Here is an 18,809-nt window from a genome sequence, read left to right as displayed (position 1 = left end):
ACCAGCAAGGCTATTCGTGAACATTTAATCAGCAATAAATAATTAAGAGACAAACAAAACCGAGGATTTCTGAAAGCCACAAACATTTGATTAATTCCCGCGCCCATAAATCGTTACCTCTGCCGTGTTTTGTTCTCGTGCAGTGCATGCATATTAATAAATAGGTTCAGTCCAGTGCTGTGTGAAGACCTCCCCGCGCCACGTTGCAATTTAAAAAGTAATAATTGACTCTGGAATCGAATTAAGGAGCATGAAATGCGACAATTAATCAAATAGCCAGGGTGATGGGGGGGAGGGCTTCGATCCACCCCCACCCCACCACCTTAAAGTGGAATTCCATTTGATTAATTTCACTCGATCGATGACAGAAGAAGCGCAGGTCAAGTGCATCGTCCGGGCTGTGGGGGAGAGTAGCGGGCTCGAGAGGGGGGGGGGGGGGGGAGGGGGGGAATGAAACTTCCTCGCTAAACGGGGAGACCGAAGGACAGCCGAGACTAATGGTTGAGGTGCGTGAGGATTCATCTTCTTGGTTATTTCGGTAAAGTCGTCACGTAGAAGGGAAATAATAAAACAATACAAATAAAACATAATAAAATAATTCTCACGACGTTTCGGCCACAACGCAAGCAGCCGTCCTCAGGTGAGGAACAGGTCTGTCGGGGAGACAGCTGTCTGAGAATTATTTTATTATGTTTTATTTTTTATTATTTTATTATTTCCCTTCTACGTGACTTTACCGAAAGAACCAAGAAGATGAATCCCTGCAGTCGCGAAAGCTTTAAATCGTGCGTGAGGCTGCCCCCACGCGCGCGGGAGACGGAGCGATGGAATCCGCTCGTGTGCCCAGGTGCAGGGTGGGGACAGGCCGCACCGTGAGGAGGGACGGCGACGTCTTGGGGAGGCCTTCATCCAGCAGTGGATTGATCACTCGACATGTGCAGGATCCCTTTAATCATGCAGCATTCTACACACGGCAGTATTTCATATATATACAAATATCCCCCGTATAGCCCTTAACAGACTTTATGGGTGGGGCGAGCGCTGTTCGCAAGTACCTATGAATCCCGGGACAACACACGAGGGGGGCAAGTGTGGCCAAACACCACGCCCGACCGCCTTTGTCTCCCCAAGCGGCGATGTTTGCACACCGCACCGGGTACCCATTTGAGACCGTGAGCGGGTTCGTAAGCGGTGGTTCGAGCCGGTGACGTGTGTTCGCGGTGCAGCAGCTACCGATGCGAGTGGGGTCGGTGGAGTCGAGAGATTCAATTAGCGGGGGTCTGCCAGCCTGTTTCACAGTGCGGCAGCGAGCCGGGAAATACCGAGTGAGAAACGAAGCCCTGGGGAGAGGGTATTGACCGTCTCACAGCTAGTGCCCTACCCTGAGGTTGTCGGATTCATCGGTGGCAAGGTGCTGCCTGATTACAAAAGGCACCGGACATGAACCGACTCTCCTCCCCAACCACGGTCCCCCCCCCTGTCACCCTCCCCTACTCGTAGAAGCAGATAAACTCAAGAACCTTCAATCCAGACCGGATCAGCCCCCAGCCCAACCGAGACCGTCCCTGGCCCTCAAGGCTTTTTGGAACGCAATTTTTGGAGTTTTCGCACCCAGTTAAAAATTTCCTGGCCTCGTGCTCGACTCATTATGCAGGCAGAGAGAAATCGGTGTAGGCCGGGGGGGGGCTATGAACAAGATGCAGAGGGGGGCTAACATAGGTGAGAATGATGAGGCCACTTGCTCTGTCGGGCGGGCTAGTGAGCTAATAGGCGTGGCTATGTTAAAGTAGGCGGGGATTCGCAGACGGAGGGCGAGGATGAAGATTCAAGTTTTCTGTCTGGCTTAGGACGGAGCCGACGACGCAGCCGCTGCCACCGCGCTCCCTCTCAACCCAACGACTCCACGGTGCGTGCCGTCAAACCGACGCCGAAAAAGACCCGGGGCCGCAGTATCCGGCCTCCGCGAAAACCCGCGGCCACCACGGCGCGGGCAGGAGGAGGAGGAGCGGGAGGTGCGAGCGCGGACGACGGTGGCCCCGGCTCGCACGGGGAGCGGCGTCCGTCCCACCGGCTCCAACCATCGGTAAGGTCCCAAGTCCATTCCGGAGCCGACGCGGCGGTGTAAGAATATTAACGTCGTGTTTTATCAAGGCCCTTTCATATTGAAGTACAGTAAAACCTTTGATTGCGAGCATAATTCGTTCCAGAAATGTGTTTGTAATCCAAAGCACTCGTACATCAAAGCACTCGTACATCAGTTGTGATCACGTGACGCTCGGCAGACAAAGCGTATGCACGTGCTACTCGTATTGCAAGACCTCGCTCGTTTATCAAATTAATATTTATTTAAAAAAATTGCTCGTCGTGCAAAACACTCGCAGACCAAGTTACTCGCAATCAAAGGTGTTACTGTATCTCAAAGCGTAGCTATCGAGCAGGGTCGCAGGCGGTGCAACTTGCACTGCCCCTTCCCCCCCCTCCCCCCCCCCCCCCATTTGATTCCTTGCAACAGGTGCAACAGGTGCTACAGGTGCAACAGGTGCAACAGGTGCAACAGGGGCCCAATGCCAACCGCGCTACGCCGCCACCGAGCTGCCCTGCCGCGAGTCCTGGCGGTCGCCGAGCCGTACCCGGCTCCGTCACGCCCGGCTCGTGTCGCTCCACCGCACCTCCTCCGCCTCGCCCGGCTCCAGGAGCAACTGGGTGTCGCTCTGCTCCTTCACGAACTCCACGAACACCTGTATGCCAGCACATGCGCGCACGCGTGTGCATGTGCATGCGTGTATGCGTGCATACGTGTGTGCGTGATGCAACGTGGAGGGGTGGGGGGTGGGGGGAGTGTAGCGGTTAGTGCACGCTCTGTTACGAACCCGCTGACCCGAATTAGATTTCCGCTCACGGCCAATGTCGTTGACGATTATCTGAATCGGACCTGGGCCTCCCCTGAGTCGACTCAACCTGAAATGAGTACCTGGTGCGGTGTGTAGTAAACATCACCACTGGGGAGACAAAGGCGGCCGGGCGTGGTGCTGGACACCCACCCCTTCGTGTGCCGTGCCGGCCTTCATAGGTGCTCGCTAGCAGCACTTGCCCCGACAGTCTGTTAAGGCTATACGGGGGATCTCTGTCTTTGTGTGTGTGTGTGTATCTCACCTGCTCCAGTGTTGCCTGTGAAAAGCTGTACTCCTCCACCCCGAGCTCCAGCTTGGCTGAGGGGTGGTGGGGAGAGTTGGAGATGCAAACACGAGAGACACATTTTTTTAATTATTCCCCTGTCGCCGAAGTGACATTTGTGTGCAGATCTTAAATTGTTTTTGTTCTAATCCAACAGAACACTGCACGAGAGATGCGGTGATCTCCTACGCCAATAGGCAACTTGTAACAGCTCCCAGCGCGACTGTGGGCCACCGCTCTCAAGCGATTGACCACATAACAACAGCACTCTCAAAGTCTATGGATCTCTGCGTAAGTCAATGGAATTTTATACAAGTCTGTGGGTATCTATGGTAATCTATGAACATATATCTCAAACCGAGGACTACGCAGTCACGTCTATGGGTCGCTACGCAATCGATGGATCCCTAGGTCAGTCACTGGTGACCGGACTCAGACCATCAGCTGGGCGCTACAGTTGAGAACCCAGTTTCATCACAACTCCGTCTACGCGAGTCTGTGGTTCTCTACGCAAGCCTCTGGGGGTCTCCGCGTAAGTCATCGGTAGCCGGGCTGAGACCATTAACTGGCCGCTACAGTTGAGAACCCAGCTTAATGACAGCTGGGCCTACGCGAGTCTGTGGGTCTCTGCGCAAGACATTGGCGACCGGGCGGAGACTATCACCTGCCCCGCCACTACTCTTGAGAGACTCCCATTCAAAACGGTGAGGCCAACACCTCCCCACATTCAAACCCAGGATTGTGAGCGGTGCCGGCTCGGTGGCCCTGACCCCGCGCTCACCGCCCCCACTAAGCCACCGCGGCCAAGCGCACACGAATCCAATATTGGGAGTCGATGCCGGGTGGGGGGTGGGGGGAGGGAGCAAGTTATCAGCGGAGGGGGCGAGTCGGTGTGCGTTCTGTCGCCTTGTTGGATTTAGTTCCATTTCGGTGACGATCCTTCCTAGGACCCTCTGCTGCCCTCGGCATCACCGTGCCGTCGAATTGGTATTCTGCGCCCGTGCCATTTGTACCAGCGCCGGCCAGAATACGCAGACCTCCCCCCGCTCCATCCTCCCCCCCTCCCCCCCCCCCCCGCCACTTCGGCCAATGCACGCCATCCTGGCGAGGGCTCCTGGCAAACACCGACTTAATTAGGGAAAAGGCAACCGTAATGATATTATTTTAATTACTACTACGCTTTGATTTAAAGCTTTCGTGACTGCAGGGATTCATCTTCTTGGTTCTTTCGGTAAAGTCGCGTAGAATGGAAATAATAAAAAAATAAAAAATAAAACATAATAAAATTATTCAGACTCTGTCTTCTCGACAGACCTGTTCTTCACATGAGGACGGCTGCTTGCGTTGTGGCCGAAACGTCGTGAGAAATATTTTATTATGTTTTATTTTTATTCTTTTATTATTTCCATTCTACGTGACTTTACCGAAAGAACCAAGAAGATACTACTACGCTTGTTTACTTACCGAGGAAAGCCTCGCTGGTTCTAAAGACTATTTTTGCATGAGGGTCCTGCTAAGTTTTGCTTGTACAAGGGGGGGGGGGGGGGGGGGGGGTGTTGATCACTACGTGTTTTTTCCCCCCGAGTAAGTAATGTCTAAGACCAAAACAGGAGGAGGATTTCTCCACAATTCTGGCTGTCGCCTGATGAGCTGTTGAGGCTGGTTGTACTTGCTGGCGAAACGTCGTACTCAAATTGTTCATGTTGTGGGTTCTGTCTCCAACACGCCGGTGTGTGTGCTGAACGAGTAACGAATTGGCACGTTTTTGTTTACGTGACGGGTGGTGGCGGGTTTAACAACACATTTATATTCACGCGATCTAACCCAAAACAACCTCGATTATGGATAATATTGTTCGCGAAAGTCTACGTATTAAACTAAGTCATTTGTAAATCGCTCCAACTCAGTCCGTGGACGCGTTCTCGGATGAGTTCCATTCCTTGGCTGACGCTGCGTTGTTATTCTTCACCACCACTCTTCACAACCCCCCCACCCTCCCCCTCTTCTCGACGACAGCGTCGTGAAGCAATGTGATGATGGCTCCTCAATAAGCCACGCATTCCCCTTTCTGTATCTCAGCGTAATTCCAAGCGCGCATCTCCATGCCCCTATTACAAAACGGAATAATTGCCGCATTTTATGAATATTTACACGCAATCAACACTTAGGATGTTTGTTTAGCACTTCATACGTGAATACCAATTAAATACATAATTGGGGGCTGTTTGACCATTTTTCACCACACTGGTCAGTGGCGGTTGAATATTTACAACCGATTTCCATTGGATTTAAAACGATGGAGACATTTTACAATACGGCCCTAAAAAGAATAACAATAATGTATCTTGTTGATTTGCAAACCAATGTAAAATGAACGTGAAACAACGACCGAGTGGGGAGAAGGGCCCGAGCAGAGCGTGTGCATTTCCAAATTCAGAATCAGAATCTTTATTGAAACTGGTGGAATCCGATTACATACAACGGAGAAAAATAGATTTCGTCATAGAAATTCACAACAGTTTTTGTTTGGGTTAAGTTCGCCTAGAAATGTGTGTCGTAAACCCTCCTCCACCTGACGCGGCCAATTAATAAAATTGTCACGTGACTCAAACGTAGCCAATTGCATATCACCATTTCAGAAGCACCAAATGTGTGTCGTAAACCCTCCTCCACCCGACGCGGCCAATTAATAAAATTGTCACGCGACTCAAACGTAGCCAATTGCATATCACCATTTCAGAAGCACCAAATGTGTGTCGTAAACCCTCCTCCACCCGACGCGGCCAATTAATAAAATTGTCACGTGACTCAAATGTAGCCAATTGCATATGACCGTTTCAGAAGCACAAAATGTGTGTCGTAAACCCTCCTCCACCCGACGCGGCCAATTAATAGAATTGTCACGTGACTCAAACGTAGCCAATTGCATATCGCCGTTTCAGAAGCACCACCGGTGTTGTTGTTTTTGTCGGAGAGCGGTCTCGCGACGACGTTTATCAACGGGTGCCGACGATTCGCCGGAGATCACCTTCGGCATCGTCGAGAGCCGTCAAAACAGGAGCTCGCATCGCCGTTGCCCAGTCGCTCGCACGCGCGCACGCACACACTCGCAACGGCGCGCCTAGTAACCCCACACACAAAACTGTGCCCCGCCTGGCCACCGACAATGCGTGAAAGGTCTCGCGTACTCCCCCCCAACCCCCCGCCAGAGACGTCACCCCCCAGGGGGGTGCTGCGTACCACAGGGGGTCGGGAACCGCAGCGGTGGTCCCACAACGCTCAAAAGGTCGACAGAGGCGGCACGGCACGGATTCCACGGCGCGATGGGTTTTCAGTTTTTTGCGTGCGTTTTTTTTTTCTTACGCAAAATTTTGACGAAAATATTTGTCAAGCCTTTTGATTTCATTTAACGACGGCTTGGAGTGGATGAAATTATGACGACGACTGCTGCTGCTGCCGCCCACCAAAGATCAAAGCGTGGCTGGCGATGATGAGAGACGTTACACGCCACCTCCCAGGGGGTAGCGAGTACCGCACGTGGCTGGGAACCGCTGCGGTGACCCACAATGCTCAACGGCACCACAGTGGCGAGATGTTAACTACCTCGCCTGGCATACAGGGGGTCGTGGGTTCAATCCCGATCCTGACGCCTGCTGCTGTGTATTTGGAGTTTGCGTGTCTCTCTCATCATCACGGTGGCTAGGAGATGTTAACTACCTCGCCTGGTATACATGGGATCGTGGGTTCAATCCCGATCCTGACGCCTGCTGCTGTATATTTGGAGTTTGCGTGTCTCTCTCTCATCTTCATCACGGTGGCTAGGAGATGTTAACTACCTCGCCTGGTATACACGGGGTCGTGGGTTCAATCCCGATCCTGGCGCCTGCTGCTGTGTATTTGGAGTTTGCACGTCTCTCTTTCCCCGCGGTCGCGTGGATTTTTCTCCGGGTCCTACGGTTTTTCCCTCCACATTTAGAAACGTGCGTTTATAGAGTATTTGACTGCTATACATTTCTACTTGATAAGCCACTTTGAGCGATAATTTGTGGCCAGGTCGCTTCTAAAAATGAGCTACACAGCTCAGTGTGCCTTATCTGGGAAAATAAACGAAAATGTAATAGTTTATAGAGGTGGCACAGCATGGATTTTATGCACGTTAAGTTTTTACGCTCGGAGTTTACGAAGCGATAATGACGCTGACGACGATGAATGCTGCCCACCAAAGATCAAAAAGGGTGGCTGGCGATGACAAGATGAGACTAACTGCTCTGACTGAAGATGCATACCCGGGCTAATTTAGGGAGTAGTGATGCGTTCACGATTTCAGGATTAATGAGGATAAAAATCCGAAAAAGAAAAATTGTCAGATGATTCGAAACATTTTTAAATCCATTATATTAAGTTCACTTGCGCGCTTGCTTGCTTGCTTACGACCGTGCAAATCTTTCGGTCGTTTTTTAACCCACTTCCCGTGATCCAATTGAGCTGACATTTTCCACACAGACTCGTTGTGCGTGACAATTAATGTTCGTGAACATTTTTTTCCAAAATTTTACACTTTTTAGGACAAAAATATTATATTTAACTACCAATTGCTTAATGGTGCCATGCAATCATCTGACCCATAGGTGGCAGCCATCTCAAGTCAGAGGACGAGAGGACTCGAGCCGCCACGCATATAAACGATTTATAGTGAAAAACTTTTTTTTACGGGTTATACTTGTTATGGATGTGATGGCACAAGAAGAGATATGACGTTCTTGCCTCATCACATCCCGTCCATGCTCATCTTGCAAATTCACGTCACGTGGCGCCAGGTGATGTATCTCTAGCTGGCGCAAAGCCGCGTTTAATTACCGTGCCATGTCACGAATGTTTTCATCTGTGGCACCAATCAAAGGTGGCGATAAAAGGACCGAGGAAGATGCTGGGGAGGAAACCCAAAATGCACTGTGGCATCTGGATTTTCTGGAAATGTCAGGGTTATTGGGAAATGCACGATTGGCTCAAAAATAGCTCCAAAGGCGGAACCGTCTGTTAACCCCACACCAGGACGAAAATGACTGACTTCTGCTATTTTGAGGTCAGGCCTTTGATAAAATCACCCACAATGCACGTGATTCTGGTCAGATATTGGCAGCTAAGCAGGGTTCAGACCGGGTAGTGTCTGGATGAGCGATTATCATGCACAATAGATGTTACACAGGCTGCGGAGAGGGTAGGTTATGGGGCGGCAGAGGACGGCGCAGCAAAATATATTGCAGTGAAATGTACTTCTATGCTCCTACATCTGTGCTCCTCGGTACTTCACCAAGCCACACTCACCAGCACGGTGACGTCATATACCCCTCATGACTGATATATCATAGGGCCACCCTCATCCAGCAGTGGATTGATAAATTACTGCACATGTACATGTTGAGGTTGATTTTAAGCTGTATGCAATTGGTTGTGTGTGTGCCCGAGTATACTGTGAGTGCGTATGTGTCAGAGGTCGCAAACGGGTTTTGATTCCTTACCCGTACCCGGCCGCACCAGGGTTGCAAACGGGTATCTGTACCCGTACCCTACCCGATACCTGGCTACCCATACCCGGCCGGGTATCGGGTAGGGTACGGGTATCCGATTGCGACCTCTGGGATGAAGCATTGTTGCAGGCGCGGGTGGATTGATTCTAGGACAAGACGTTGGGAAATGAGTGACAAACGGTTACTCACCAGTGACTCACGGCCTACCCGTACCCATACCCGGCCATACCAGGGTCGCAAACGGGTACCCGTACCCGGCCGGGTAGGGGTAGCCGGGTATCAGGTAGGGTACGGGTATCGGGTACCCGATTGCGACCTCTGGTGTGTGTGTGTACGTGATAGTGGTTAGTGCACTACGCCACGAACCCAGCAATGTGCTTGCAGTGTTTGATCACGGTTAACGTGGGGAGCGGCGGAGTAGCGGTTCGCGCATTGCGCTACGAACCCGAGTTCGATTCCCGCTCACGGCCAACACCTGGGCCTCCCCTAGGTCAACTCGGCCTCAAATGTGTACCTGGTGCAGTGCGTACACAACGCAAAATGGGGAGGCAAAGGCAGTCGGGCATGGTCCTGGCTACCCACCCCCATGTGTACCGCACCAGTCTTCAATGGCGTTCGCTAACAGCACTTGCCCCAACAGCATGTTGAGGCTATATAGGGGATCTTTGTCTTTGTGGTGGCACAGTGGTTAGTGCACTGCACGCTAAGCCCAGCAACGTGCTTCGCAGTGTCTGACCACGGTTAACGTCGATGGCATGTGGTATCCGAACCGGTCCTGGGCCTCCCCTAGGTAGACTCAACCTTAAATGCGTCCACGGTGTGGCGTGTGCAACACTGGTGAGCCAGGTAATTGGGTGAGGTGCAGGCCGCATCATCCTAACCTGTGCATGTGTGCGAGTATTTGTCCTTGTGTTTGCGTGCGTGTGTAATTGTGTGTGTTCGTGTATATGTGTGAAAGTAAGTTTTTTTGTAAACTGCATTATGCACTGTCAACTCTTGAAATCCAATTTAATTTTGAAAAGCCTATATACTCACAAAAACATATACAAACACACATATCTGTACACAAACCCACACAGTAAACAAAAATCCCCCATATAGCCTTCCAAAGGTTGTTGGGGCAAGTGTTATTAGCGAGCACCTACGAAGGATGGCACGGCACACGAGGGGGTGGGTTGCCAGCACCACGCCCTGCCGCCTTTGTCTCCAGGGTGAAGATGTTTGCACACCGCACCAGGTACTCATTTGAGGCTGAGTCGACGTAAAGAAAGCCCAGGACCGGTTCGAATCTTATCTGTCGTGAGCGGGAATCCAACTCGAGTCGCTGGGTGCCTAGCGCAGTGTGCTAACCGCTACACTGCCGCTCCCCACACACTGTACACACACACCCACACACGGCCAGAAATAGGCCGCGTGTTGTTTTGCAAGTTTTTTTTTCAATTCCTGTAGATCAAGCCTCGCTGGTTTTTCAGTGCGTTCTCCACGTGCGCGCGGCATTTCTCCGTGCACACCACAGCGGCGCAGCGTGGTTGGCATTAGCCCTGGTGCGAATAATTAAATGGGGGGGCGAGGTGGGGGGGGGGGGTGCACTCCACCCCTCTCCCACCTGTTAAATTCCCCCCCTCCTCTTCGTAGCCCGGCGCCTGGGCCCTCCCCTCCCCCCACCCTCTTTGGCACCGGTGCAAGTGCACCGCCTGTGCACTCAATAGCTACGTCCATGCCCATTGGAGACACTGCATAGAGGGGGACATCGCCCATCAGTGCCCGTGGGGGACACGGGAAGCGTCTGCCACCCCCAAGTGGTACAGACCAACACCCCGCTCCCCCCCCTATGGCTCGTGGGCCAATATGCAGGAGAGAAGGTTTGGTTCTGAACAAGGATCAAGGTCTCAGCCGTGTCAGTCGACAGGGTGAGGCAGTTGTAGACATGGAGGAGGAATATAACTCTTGCTAGTTTTTATTTTACCAGTCGAAGCCCACTGAGCGACCTGGCTATCACAAATGATAGCTCAACGGAGTGGCTTGTCGTCGTGTGGACATTTATTGCAGCCAAATGCTCTACAACGCGTAACGTTGATTCTAAATATGGAGGGAAAAACCAGACTGACCCGGAGAAAAATCCACGTGACCATGTGGAGAGAGAGACACACAAACTACAAATATACAGCAGGCATCAGGGTCGGGATCGAACCCACGACCTCCTGTATACCAGGTGAGGTAGTTAACATCTCTACGGGGAGAGAGAGAGACACGCAAACTACAAATATACAGCAGCAGGCGTCAGGGTCGGGATCAAACCCACGACCTCCTGTATACCAGGTGAGGTAGTTAACATCTCTACGGGGAGAGAGAGAGACACGCAAACTACAAATATACAGCAGCAGGCGTCAGGGTCGGGATCAAACCCACGACCTCCTGTATACCAGGTGAGGTAGTTAACATCTCTACGGGGAGAGAGAGAGACACGCAAACTACAAATATACAGCAGCAGGCGTCAGGGTCGGGATCGAACCCACGAACCTCCTCCATACCAGGCATGGTAGTCAACATCTCCTAGCCACCGTGGCAGGAGAGATGGAGCAAGCTCCCATCGAGTGGAGGCTGCCCGGCGCAAGCTCCTCACCTTTCTCCAGCTTGTTGAACACCTCGGCCAGCGATCCCACGTGCTCACGCGGCACCTTGTACACCAGCCTCCCGGCAAACCTGGGCACACGGCACGCGGTCGTTTCACGGGAAACCCGTATCTGGATTCGAATTAACCACGTGCGTCTAGCCACCCTGCAGCGTCCTACAGGATCGCTGTCAGCTGTGTTTAAGGTACACACGAAAACAGGGGGCCACCCGTGAGAAGGCTACTTCTGTCTGTTCCCCCGATAACGCGTGTTTGTTTTTCAGAACGCGAATGGGATATAACGCGATGAATGTATTAGGGAACACATTTTTTTTATAACGTGTATACGAATTGGGATGTAACGCGGTTGAGTGAACGTAACTACGTCGCGCGAACAGGAATAAGCGGTTGTGCGGCTGCCTCGGTGAAGCGTCACACAAGGCGGTGGGATGCTGCTGGATGCTTCTAGATACTACCCACGCGCCTCAGTCTTTGTTCAGCCTGCGTACGCTTCTCACGTGTTATCGCGGACTGTGCTTTATCCCTATATTATAACGAGATTTTTCCATAACGCGGTAATCTTCAGGAACGCAACTACCGCGTTATAGAACAGACTGTATATGGTAAACAAAGGTAAACCACCATGAGGAGGCTACCATATTGTAAAGCACGGTTTGTTTTTGTGCTGCTTCAATGGAGGAATAGCAAAGCGACACCAACTCTCTCTTGAAGCCCTCTCATCATAGCCAGCAGATCTTAACATTAGCATTTAGCTCCCGAACATATTGCCATCAAACGCAAGAATAGAAGAGAATACATGTAAAATTAAGTTTTTTTTTCACCCAGGAAAGCCTCACCGAATCTCGTATTTCTCGTGAGGGTGCTGCCAGGTTGTTGCAATAGGGGGCGATGATTGCTCTGTGCTGTATACAGCAAAACCTTGGATATCAAAGCACTCGTATACGAGTTGTGATCACGTGACGCTCGGCAGACAAAGCGTATACGTACTACTCGTATTGCAAGACCTCGCTCGTTTATCAAATTCATATTTATTTAAAATTTTTGCTCATCTTGCAAAACACTCGCAGACCAAGTTACTTGCAATCAAAGGTTTTACTGTATTCCGTATGAGTCACATCAGTGGTGACTGATATCAGAATCGAATCCTGCGCCTGCATTATTTAAACTCGGCCTTAAACCGAGTACCTGGTGTGACGTGTGATGTGTGTATGTTGAACTTCTTTCGCACCGTACGTAGCCAACCGTGCTCATCGGAGGTGCGGGGGAAAGACAAGAAGCTGAACACAACAAAAAATACCGGCACTGGGAAGACAAAGGTGGCCCGGCGTGGTACTGGCCACCCACCCCCTTCGTGCGCTGTGCCGGCCTTCATAGGGGCTCGCCCACAGCACTTGCCCGTAACAGTCTGTTGAGACTACATGGGGGATCTTTGTCTTTGTACGCGAAGTGTCACGTGCAGCACTCACCCATCTTGCAGCGAGGCCCCGGGGAAGCTGCTCGCCAGGTGAGCCTGCACCTCGGCCACGCGCTGCTCCAGCGACGCGCCGGTCACCGTAGCCTCTCCGACCTTCACCTCCAGGTGGTAGCACCCACCGTACTTACTCTTCAGGTGTTGGATCGAACCAAGGCACCTGCGGGGGTGTGGTGGGACACGGGAGGTTGGGGGTAAAGGGGAGAGGTGTGAAGTGGTGTGTGACGTGGGGTGACGTGGGGTGATGTGGGGTGACGTGGGGTGACATGGCGGTGACGTGGGGTGACGTGGGGTGACGTGGGGTGACGTGGGGTGACGTGGGGTGACGTGGGGTGACATGGCGGTGACGTGGGGTGACGTGGGGTGACGTGGGGTGACGTGGGGTGACGTGGGGTGACATGGCGGTGATGTGGCGGTGACGTGGGGTGACATGGCGGTGACGTGGGGTGACGTGGGGTGACGTGGGGTGACGTGGGGTGACGTGGGGTGACTTGGCGGTGACGTGGCGGTGACGTGGGGTGACGTGGGGTGACGTGGGGTGACGTGGGGTGACGTGGGGTGACTTGGCGGTGACGTGGCGGTGACGTGGGGTGACGTGGGGTGACGTGGGGTGACATGGCAGGTGACGTGGGGTGACGTGGGGTGACGTGGGGTGACGTGAGACTTTGCCAAATTATAAAATGACACCGCCAGTTACTCAAGTGGGATTACACACAGCAGCAATCGTCGCTGGCAGACGAATGCCCGTTTGCTGAGTAAAGCTCTGCCCAGAGACAGCTACTACTGGGGGTGCCCTTTCAAAAACGTGTTTGAGTTGAGACGTGATGTACAACGGTTCTGTGAGGCCCTGGTGCAGAGGAGAGTAACTCTATCAACAACATGAATCGTGATCATTGCCACGATGACGGTGCGGTGCTGCGTGATGCAGTGAGGTGTTGTGTGGCCAGCCATGGCAAGGTAAGGTGAGGTGCGGTGTGGCGTGCCATGGCAAGGTGAGGTGTGGTGCGGTGTGCCCTACCCATGGCAAAGTGAGGTGCGGCGTGGTGAGGAATATCACGGCGAGATGGGGTGCAGTCTGCGGTGGCATAGCATGGGAAGGTGAAGTGTAGCCTAACTAGGTGAGGAGAGGCGTGGTGTGGCCTAGGCATGTCTAGGTGAGGAGAGTGGAGCTGTGTGGCGTGAATAGGCACACACAGCAAGACGAGGTGTGGCACTTCCACGGTGTGGCCCGGCGCGGTGCGGACGGCGTGTGGTGAGGTGCCTGCGTTTGGGGGTGAGGGGAGGGGGGCCTCGCCAGGCTCACCGGAGGCGGCCGGCCACCACGATGGCGACGCGGTGGCACAGCGCCTCCGCCTCCTCCATGTAGTGCGTGGTGAGGACGGCGCCGCGCTGGCTGCTCCGGAATGCAGCGCCGATCGCTCTCCTGGGCGCAGCGATGTGCGTGCGTGCGCACACACACACACGCGCACAAGCACACGCAAACACATACACACACACATGCATGCATGCACACACAGATCCCCCGTATAGCCTTTAATAGACTGTTAGGGCAAGTGCTGTTAGCGAGCACCTATGAAGGCCGGCACGACACACGATAGGGCGGGCGGCCAAAGACAACGATCCTCCGTGTAGCCTTAACAGACTGTAGGGGCAAGTGCTGTTAGTGAGCACCTATGAAGGCCGGCACGGCACATTAGGTGGTAGGTGGCCAAAACCACACCCGACCGCCCTTGTCTCCCCAGTGGCAATGTTTACACACCGCACCAGGTACTCATTTGAGTCGACCTAGGAGAGACCCGGACAGGTTCAGATAATCATCACTGGTGTTAGCCGTGAGCGGGAACTGAACTCGGGTCGCCGAATTCGTAGCGCAGCGCGCTACCCGCTACGCACACACACACGCACACACATAGGTTCTCACCACAAACTCATGGAGGAAAAATAACACATTTCCGCAGGCGACACGCACGTACACACACGTATACGTATACACATGTACATGTACTCACACGTACAAATACACACATGTACACGTACACACGTAAGTACATGCACGTAGGCACACATACACACATGTAGGTGAAGACACACGTAAGTCGATAAAGAAATGGACACGCACGCACAAACGCGTGCACGCATTCAAATAAACCCAAGCTCGCACTCACCACATGAAGCGCTTGGTCTTGGGATCCATGCCCATGGATGGCTCATCCAGCAGCACTTGGCAGGGGCCTCCCAGCATGCTGAGAGCAAAGCATAGCTGCCACAGGCAACCACGAGCAACCACGAGTAACCATTATCACGACTACCGACATCACAACCACTACTACCACATACGTCATCATCACCACCACCGTCATCACCACCACCACCACCGTCATCACCACCACCGCCGACGTCATTACTATCACCACCACCATCGCCACCGCCACCACCACCACCACCAACAACAACAATGTGTCAAACAACCACGGATCCTGTCAAAACTCGCCACATCAAAATCATTGGCCATCATTCAGTGAGTCGGTGGCTCCGAGTAGGAGGTTGAGCTGGCAGATGCCTCTGGTTAAATCAGCGGCTATGTCGGTGAGTGGTTGAATTGGTGGTTGAGTCGATGCGAGTGCCGTGGTGGGGAGATGTTAACTCTCTCGCCAGGTATGCAGACGTCTGCTGTATATATGTATTATGTTTTATTTTTATTATTTTATTATTTCCCTTCTATGTGACTTTACCGAAAGAACCAAGAAGATGTATATATGTAGTTTACATGTTATCCCCGTTGTCTGTGTGGATTTTTCTCCGGGTCCTCCACATTTAGAAACATGCACTTGGCAGTATTTGGCTGCTATACATTTACATATTTAGCTACATAGCTTAGTGGGCCTTGCCTGGTAAAATAAAAAAAATAGTTTAGAAAAGTTTAGATGGTGAGTTAAACAGTGGGTGGTTGTGGGCGGTTGAACTGGTGGTTGTGGGCGGTTGAACTGGTGGTTGTGGGCGGTTGAACTGGTGGTTGTGGGCGGTTGAACTGGTGGTTGTGGGCGGTTGAACTGGTGGTTGTGGGCGGTTGAACTGGTGGTTGTGAGTGGTTGAACTGGTGGTTGTGAGTGGTTGAACTGGTGGTTGTGGGCGGTTGAACTGGTGGTTGTGGGCGGTTGAACTGGTGGTTGTGGGCGGTTGAACTGGTGGTTGTGAGTGGTTGAACTGGTGGTTGTGAGTGGTTGAACTGGTGGTTGTGAGCGGTTGAACTGGTGGTTGTGGGCGGTTGAACTGGTGGTTGTGGGCGGTTGAACTGGTGGTTGTGAGTGGTTGAACTGGTGGTTGTGAGTGGTTGAACTGGTGGTTGTGGGCGGTTGAACTGGTGGTTGTGGGCGGTTGAACTGGTGGTTGTGGGCGGTTGAACTGGTGGTTGTGAGTGGTTGAACTGGTGGTTGTGAGTGGTTGAACTGGTGGTTGTGAGCGGTTGAACTGGTGGTTGTGGGCGGTTGAACTGGTGGTTGTGGGCGGTTGAACTGGTGGTTGTGGGCGGTTGAACTGGTGGTTGTGGGCGGTTGAACTGGTGGTTGTGAGTGGTTGAACTGGTGGTTGTGAGCGGTTGAGCTTGTGGTTATGAGTGGTTGAACTGGTGGTTGTGAGTGGTTGAACTGGTGGTTGTGAGTGGTTGAACTGGTGGTTGTGGGCGGTTGAACTGGTGGTTGTGGGCGGTTGAACTGGTGGTTGTGGGCGGTTGAACTGGTGGTTGTGGGCGGTTGAACTGGTGGTTGTGAGTGGTTGAACTGGTGGTTGTGAGCGGTTGAGCTTGTGGTTATGAGTGGTTGAACTGGTGGTTGTGAGTGGTTGAACTGGTGGTTGTGAGTGGTTGAACTGGTGGTTGTGAGCGATTGAGCTGGTGGTTGTGAGTGGTTGAACTGGTGGTTGTGAGTGGTTGAGCTGGTGGTTGTGAGTGGTTGATCTGGTGGTTGTGAGTGGTTGATCTGGTGGTTGTGAGTGGTTGAACTGGTGGTTGTGGGCGGTTGAACTGGTGGTTGTGAGTGGTTGAACTGGTGGTTGTGAGCGGTTGAACTGGTGGTTGTGAGTGGTTGATCTGGTGGTTGTGAGTGGTTGAACTGGTGGTTGTGGGCGGTTGAACTGGTGGTTGTGGGCGGTTGAACTGGTGGTTGTGGGCGATTGAACTGGTGGTTGTGGGCGGTTGAACTGGTAGTTGTGAGCGGTTGAACTGGTGGTTGTGAGTGGTTGAGCTGGTGGTTGTGAGCGGTTGAACTGGTGGTTGTGGGTGGTTGAACTGGTGGTTGTGAGTGGTTGAACTGGTGGTTGTGGGCGGTTGAACTGGTGGTTGTGGGCGGTTGAACTGGTGGTTGTGGGCGGTTGAACTGGTGGTTGTGGGCGGTTGAACTGGTGGTTGTGAGCGGTTGAACTGGTGGTTGTGAGTGGTTGAGCTGGTGGTTGTGAGTGGTTGAACTGGTGGTTGTGAGCGGTTGAGCTTGTGGTTATGAGTGGTTGAACTGGTGGTTGTGAGTGGTTGAACTGGTGGTTGTGAGCGGTTGAACTGGTGGTTGTGGGCGGTTGAACTGGTGGTTGTGGGCGGTTGAACTGGTGGTTGTGGGCGGTTGAACTGGTGGTTGTGAGTGGTTGAACTGGTGGTTGTGAGCGGTTGAGCTTGTGGTTATGAGTGGTTGAACTGGTGGTTGTGAGCGGTTGAACTGGTGGTTGTGGGCGGTTGAACTGGTGGTTGTGAGTGGTTGAACTGGTGGTTGTGGGCGGTTGAACTGGTGGTTGTGAGTGGTTGAACTGGTGGTTGTGAGCGGTTGAACTGGTGGTTGTGGGCGTTTGAACTGGTGGTTGTGAGTGGTTGAACTGGTGGTTGTGGGCGGTTGAACTGGTGGTTGTGGGCGGTTAAACTGGTGGTTGTGGGCGGTTGAACTGGTGGTTGTGAGCGGTTGAACTGGTGGTTGTGGGCGGTTGAACTGGTGGTTGTGAGCGGTTGAACTGGTGGTTGTGAGTGGTTGAGCTGGTGGTTGTGAGCGGTTGAACTGGTGGTTGTGAGCGGTTGAACTGGTGGTTGTGAGCGGTTGAACTGGTGGTTGTGAGTGGTTGAGCTGGGGGTTGTTGGCGGTTGAACTGGTGGTTGTGGGCGGTTGAACTGGTGGTTGTGGGCGGTTGAACTGGTGGTTGTGGGCGGTTGAACTGGTGGTTGTGAGCGGTTGAGCTGGTGGTTGTTGGCGGTTGAACTGGTGGTTGTGAGTGGTTGAACTGGCGGTTGAACTGGTGGTTGTGAGCGGTTGAGCTGGTGGTTGTGAGTGGTTGAGCTGGGGGTTGTGGGGGTGTAGGCACCGCACAGGGACCCTCCCCCCCCCCACCTTGCGCTTGGTGCCGCCCGACAGCTTCCGCGTCACTTTCTCCGCGTGCTCCTTCAGCGCCAATGCCGATATCATCCTACACAGAGAGCGAGCGCCGCACAGCCACACTCACACCATCATCCAGCAATGCACTGGATCATGGCTGATTGATGCTAATGGATTTAAATAGTTTTGTGATGTATAGATATTATTGTTATTAGCTTGGTATTGGTACATCCTGTGTCTCCAATTGTCTCCCACTTTCTCCACCAGTGCCTCCCAACGTTTCTCAAAGTGTCTTTCAGTGTCTTGCACAGAATCAGCCAGAACACACAATTCTTTCCCAGCATTTTCCAAGCGTCTCCCAATGCCTCCAGACATCTCCCATCATCATGATCATCATCCAGTGTCATCCATCATCTCCCGGTCATAATAAATCCAAACTATAACATATGCTTAGGTTTTTTCGGTAAAGTCACGTAGGTAAAACATTTAAATTAATAAAAGCCTCTGATTTTTATTTTATTTTACTTTTATTAATTAAAATTTTTAACCTACGTGACTTTACCGAAAAAACCTAAGAATATGAATCCTTGCAGTCACGAAAGCTTCAAATCTAGAATTACAACATTGTATTATTCTAATTTACTTGGTATCGGAACCGCCCG

At 52.3% G+C, this 18,809-nt stretch overlaps 1 protein-coding gene across 1 annotated transcript in view; it reads right to left on the bottom strand.

Moving 5' to 3' along the window:
* Nucleotides 1–11: 11 nt before the first annotated feature.
* Nucleotides 12–18,809, bottom strand: part of LOC133346090 (cholesterol transporter ABCA5-like) — a 51,365-nt gene continuing 32,567 nt past the window's right edge. Inside the window, 7 exon segments of the mRNA XM_061557455.1 lie at nucleotides 12–2,738; nucleotides 3,154–3,209; nucleotides 11,326–11,405; nucleotides 12,801–12,965; nucleotides 14,109–14,228; nucleotides 14,971–15,065; nucleotides 18,163–18,238. Of these exon segments, the coding sequence (XP_061413439.1) occupies nucleotides 2,640–2,738; nucleotides 3,154–3,209; nucleotides 11,326–11,405; nucleotides 12,801–12,965; nucleotides 14,109–14,228; nucleotides 14,971–15,065; nucleotides 18,163–18,238 (691 nt within the window). The 3' untranslated portion in view covers nucleotides 12–2,639.

The sequence above is a fragment of the Lethenteron reissneri genome, chromosome 3, assembly GCF_015708825.2.
Source record: "Lethenteron reissneri isolate LAM-NWPU_2019-01 chromosome 3, ASM1570882v1, whole genome shotgun sequence".
In the NCBI taxonomy this organism is placed as follows: domain Eukaryota; kingdom Metazoa; phylum Chordata; class Hyperoartia; order Petromyzontiformes; family Petromyzontidae; genus Lethenteron; species Lethenteron reissneri.
This window is presented reverse-complemented; position numbering and strand designations above follow the sequence as displayed.